At 29.0% G+C, this 6000-nt stretch overlaps 1 protein-coding gene across 1 annotated transcript; it reads right to left on the bottom strand.

Moving 5' to 3' along the window:
* Positions 1-221: 221 nt before the first annotated feature.
* Positions 222-3809, bottom strand: LOC146908397 (alpha-galactosidase 1-like). The gene is made up of 15 exons (XM_085723209.1): positions 3607-3809; positions 3356-3414; positions 3133-3189; positions 2976-3010; positions 2766-2869; positions 2609-2684; positions 2458-2516; positions 2266-2331; positions 1937-2020; positions 1733-1797; positions 1539-1621; positions 1188-1278; positions 1045-1094; positions 638-778; positions 222-471 (listed from the first exon to the last, which is right to left on the bottom strand). Exons 1-15 carry the CDS (start codon positions 3765-3767, stop codon positions 379-381), a joined length of 1224 nt encoding a protein of 407 aa, XP_085579335.1. The 5' UTR covers positions 3768-3809; the 3' UTR covers positions 222-378.
* Between the last annotated feature and the right edge of the window lie 2191 nt (positions 3810-6000).

Genomic DNA, 6000 nt, shown 5'->3' with positions numbered 1-6000 from the left:
ATTAATTTTTTATAGTAAATATGCAATCAAGTTATCAATTGAAGAGTGTAAAATGTAAGTTTTAATATTAAATTTGATTTTTGTTGTTGTTGTCATGTAATAGAAAACCATGAATCGTTTAAGTATCTCAACTGGTTGAGGTAGAACTCTGAAGGGATAAGAAAGGATAAAGCACTTTTGTCTTGAGTTGATGCACAAAATGACTTGGCAATCTTCAATCAAAACAGAAGCAGATGAAAAATATTTATTAAATAAAGTGAAGCCAATGTACAAGTTGGCATTTATTTTACTCAAAAATAAACAAACTAATTATTTCCAATTATCAACAATGCTTCCAAAAGCTCCAATCTATGTAACTGTGTTCTAGTCTTTTAGAACTCATGCTACTGGTTTCAACACGAACATCTTACACGCATGTGATTCTACGGTTGCCCTCAACTTATTCACAAAATGTGTCTTCAATGTTTTGTGCTGCATTCATAACAATCAAGACAAAAACCTTACTTATAACCTCAGCAGTATCCAACAAAGTGCAATTAAACATAGTATATAAAAATACAAAAGCATGCAATGCAATTAATAAATATATCATAGAAAACAACATAAATTGTATGTAAACAAAAGTACAATGAATTACCTCCCAAAGGTCTCTTGCTTGAACAACAGTTTTTGGAGGAATGCCAATGTCATCCCAATTAGCTGTTACATTAATCTTCTGAGGTCCTTTATTAAGCAACACAACAGCTACCCTATATCCTGAAAGAGGACCTGCCCATATCTATCCAACAAAACATGCATATAAGAACAAAAATCTTTAATAAACATAGTGCCAAATTATTAGGCACAATCATTCTAAAAGCACACTGTCTCGGCCGTTGGATTAAGATTGTACGCCTTTTATTTTGAATTCATTAAATTTTCTTTAAAATGCAACTCAAAATATGAGTAGTTTAATGATCTTCATTTCACAGAAGACAATCCAATTCTATACAAGTAATTAACGCTCGAGACGAAATCGTATGTTGTATTCGGAATGAAAATTACCTCAGCATCACCTTCCATCCTGACCTTTTTAGCTTGTACGCCAAGCGAATCTATCGTGTGATAAAAGATATAGCATAATATCAGTAGCATATATTACAATGATTAGAAAATCGCAAAATGACAAATGACAAATTATGTGTCACCTTGGTTAACTGTAATAACTTCCTTATTAGAGACTATCTCCAAGGTCTCTTTAGTCACATTTCTAAGATCACAGCCTAGAAGAAGAGGAGCCTGCAATAAACCTTCACCGGTGAACCAGTGAAAAATGAAGCACAGTACAATACGGAAATAGATCTGCTGTGACGCAGTTAGAGATCTGGGTTGTCCAATTGCAAATCAGCAACCGAGATCATTTAAAATTAATTGACTGATTGTGTAATTGTTTGATCTCAAATCAATGGTCGAGATTGAATACTGCCAGTGAATTCAGGTCCGTACAATACATGCTTTCACATAAATAAGGATGTTTGGAGACAAGAGAATCATAAAACCTTTGAAATAGCCCACAAACTGAAGTGAACGATATACTCATTTTTTGTCATCCCTCCATTTCCAACCTCAAGCATATCAGGATCTGTTGAGTTAGAATGCTTAATGAATATCTTGACTCATAAATTGTATCATGAAATCGACATGCAAACTCGATATCCTTCACAAAAAGTTGTTAAACAAATGAAATTCTAACCATTCCAACCACCAGGTCTTGCAAGCTCAGCATAAACTTCATTCATGTCAGCCCTTGAAATCATACTGCATAAAACAAGTTAATTTTATTAGCTAGTAGCTAAGGATAGTAGGATACACGATTGTTCAACTTTAGTAAATATCGAACTTGTTTACATTTCAAAAAACTACTAGTACCAACCAAAATTGAGTGCATGGTTTTTACCTTTCCCAATTATCGGTTATGTCACCAGTAGTTCTCCAACTATTTCCCACTTTAGCACCCCATTTAGCTGGATGCATATCTCCCCTAACAAACAAAGAAAGTTTGATTAGAGAGGAGTACTTAAAATTGGATGCTATAAAGCACCGGCACATATGTACATCAGATCCGATACTGACATATGCACCAATAATAATTTGAAAAAATGAAAGTGATTAAATGTAATCAAATGTGTTGATGTCAAACAACCGCACATGTCAGATACCGGATACACCTTCAATATGTGCTACGTAGATCAAAAGATAAATAAGATACTAAAATAGAATAATTACCATTCACATAGCGAAAAGAAGATTGGACGACCTGCCTTCATTAAAGCCCGAGTCATAACAGGATACCTATACATAAGAAGGCCATGTTTTTCAAAATCATGTTTGAAATATTATAAGATGCAGTTCTATTAGGGAAACTACAACACAACACTAGTAGTATGCAAAATTGCAAATATATTTTTGACTACCTACCTCACAGTGGGCTTTGATTCATCATTGTAACAGTTATCATACTTCAAATAATCAATGCCCTGTAATCAAGCAAAATAAGCATTGGTTACATAGATATTACTAGGTAAGTGCTAAGAAACAAGATTAAAAAAATAACAAATATTTGAAGTACCCATGATGCAAAAGTTTTGGCATCTTGGAACTCATGACCTAGTGAACCAGGCATTTGTTTGCTACATGTAAAATACCTGTGAAAGGTCAGAATAAAGATTAGTTAGAAAGTAATGAAAAATAAATAAATACAAAGGGATAATTTTTTGTTAATGTACCCTGCATCTGAATAAATTCCAAGCTTAAGACCCTTGCTATGAACATAATCTGCAAGAGCTTTGATGCCAGAAGGAAATGTTGATTTTTTTCCCACCAGATTACCCTAAAACATAACAGTATTTGGAATAATCAGTTTAATTAAAAGCAAGAACTTTCAGAAATTTAGTAATAAAACAGAATGAAGCATGTGAAAATTGCATGATTTATACCTTATTATCGCGATTAAGTTCGGCCCAACAATCATCTGCAGCAACAAAAAATTGTGGATAAAGATTAATTGTACGTGGTAATTATGATCCCTTACAAAGTAAAAAAATTGAAACAAATAAATATAGAAGACTTCAAAATTAAGTTATTTTTATGTACCTATGTTGACATAGGTGTATCCAAGCTTAGATAGACCAGTTGAAACAAGGGCATCAGCTGTAAGGAGTACACAAAAATCAAATGCTAGTTTATCATATGCACACATAGTCTTATATAAATTCATAAATTCATTATCTTGTATACTATATAATATATAAATCATAAACTATATCTCTCAGAAAGAAAAAAAAAAATCATAAACTATAAATTAATGAGAAAATACCAGTTTCTCGGATCATTTTTTCATTAATTTGACAGCTGAAATGATTCCAACTATTCCACCTGTATAACAAAAAAATGTTATAAAAACCTCAGTATCATAAATCTTTAGATGCATGTAAAATATGAATGAAAAGTAAATAAAATAAAATAAAAAATTGTTTTAATTTCTTAGTATTCCTTGCTAATTAAAGTATTACTATTCTAAAAAGCACTTAATCCAACAAAATTAAGAGAAGGAATTCAGTGACATACCCCATAGGAGGAGTTTTACCAAGGCCATTAGCAAGAAGGTTTCTTCTGAGATGCTCTCCATCATAGTTGTTCCCTAATGATGAAGCAGTGACACAAACCAACCAAACATGCAAAAGGGTCACCAAAACCACCACCATCTCAAATCCAATCCTACTCCTCATTGTGTACTCCACTTCACTTCACTTTACTTTACTTCAGTTGAAATGAGAGAGAGGGTCCCTTATCTTTATTTATAGCAAAAAAAATGAGTAAATAGGCAATTTCCTCCCGAAATTGCAAGGTTTGTCAAACACCCTCTGTAGTTAACGAAACATCAATTACTCCCCTAAAATTGCATAACGTTAATCAATTTACCCCCTCCGTCAATTTTTCTGTTAATTGTTTACGGTTATGATCAATTACCCCCCTGAAATTTTACACTTATGTGCAAAATGCCCCCTGAACTTGAAAAATTAAAAAAAATTGAAAAAATTCTAGAAAAATATTAAAAAATAAATAAATAAATTCTGGAAAAATGAAAAATCAATAAAAAAAATTGAAAAAAAATATTAAAAAATTCTGGAAAATTGAAAAATTAATAAAAATGAAAAAAATCTGGAAAAATTAATAAAAAAAAAAATCTGAATTTTTTTTAAAAATCTGGAAAAATTAATAAAAATAAAATAATCTAATAAAATGAAAAATAATGAAAAAATTCTGAAAAAAATAAAAAAGATTAAAAAATTATGGAAAAAAATAAAATTTCAAAATTTCTAAAAAAATTAAAATTATGGAAAAATGAAATTTTCGAAATTTTAAATTTTAATGAAATTCTGGAAAATAAAAATTCTGGAAATTCTCGAAAATAAAAATTCTGGAAAATAAATTTTAATGTAATTTTAAATTTTCGAAAATAAAAATGAAATTCTGGAAAAAAGAAATTTTAATGAAAATTTTTTGAAATTTTCATTAGTATTTCTCAAAAATTTTCCGGGAATTTTTGTGTATTTATAAACCGAGAATAAGGGAAAAAATATGTGTATTTATAAACCGAGCTTAGGTTTTTTTATGTATTTTTCGAAATTTCAAAATTTTCATTAGTATTTTTTCTGGGAATTTTTGTGTATTTATAAACCGGGAACTTTTTGTGTATTTATAAACCGAGAATAAGGAAAAAAATACACTGAAAAAACCTAAGCTCGACATATATACTAATCAAAATTTTGGAATTTCGAAAAATACATTTTTTCCAGAATTTCGAAATTTCGACATATATACTAATCATAATATTTTTTATTTTCCAGAATTTTTTCATTATTTTTCATTTTATTAGATTATTTTATTTTTTTAATCATTTTTTATTTTTATTAATTTTTTCAGATTTTTTAAATTTTTTCAGATTTTTTTTTATTTTTCCAGAATTTTTAAATTTTTTCAGATTTTTTTATTTTTATTAATTTTTCCAGACTTTTATAATTTTTTCCGTTTTTTTTCATTTTTATTAATTTTTCAATTTTCCAGAATTTTTTAATCTTTTTTTTATTGATTTTTCATTTTTCCAGAATTTTAAATTTTTTTTTTTAATATTTTTCCAGAATTTTTTCAATTTTTTTTTAATTTTTCAAGTTCAGGGGGCATTTTGCATATAAGTGTAAAATTTCAGGGGGGTAATTGATCATAACCGTAAACAGTTAACAGAAAAATTGACGGAGGGGGTAAATTGATTAACGTTATGCAATTTTAGGGGGGTAATTGATGTTTCGTTAACTACGGGGGATATTTGACAAACCTTGCAATTTCGGGGGGAAATTGCCTATTTACTCCAAAAAAAATAGACAAGACTAGTAAGTAAGTATATGATCCTTAGCTAGTCAAAGGTCACTGTTTATGATTTTAACTGTTATATACGTATTTGACTATGATGTTAATCTATTAGTCGTTTTTTTTGAATTTTGAAAATGAAGTTGCATGATACTTCAAGAAAAATCCAAATCCAATGTATTGTTTGTTATTTACTTTGATCTATAGCCTTAATAATAGGAGTATTAAAATTTGATAAGAACAAAATTAAGGTGTATGTTTAAGTTTGTAGTACATACTATATACTAGTCCTGAGTGAATGTCGTATTCAGTAACCATGAATCCTTTCACGTGTAGATTTGCAGTCCTATATTTATTTCTTATAGATTTGTGTATCATAAAACCATGTTTCATCCTCATCCTAATAATTTTGATTCGGGTATTATTTCATCCTCATCCTGAGATTCAATTTGTTCTTGATCATGATCTTTATAAAGATTTTTTTAAAAGAATTTTTTACTATCAGGATTTAAGTTTAAATTTTAATGGATTTCTAACATATAATTTTAAGATTTTAAAGTGCTTTATGGACTTGTTAGATTTGACATGACCATA

Source organism: Medicago sativa, chromosome 7 (assembly GCF_051527215.1).
Source record: "Medicago sativa cultivar Bolivia chromosome 7, Bolivia_mono, whole genome shotgun sequence".
Classification (NCBI taxonomy): Eukaryota; Viridiplantae; Streptophyta; class Magnoliopsida; order Fabales; family Fabaceae; genus Medicago; species Medicago sativa.
Note: the sequence above shows the minus strand (reverse complement) of the source record. Positions and strands in the feature narration are given on the sequence as shown.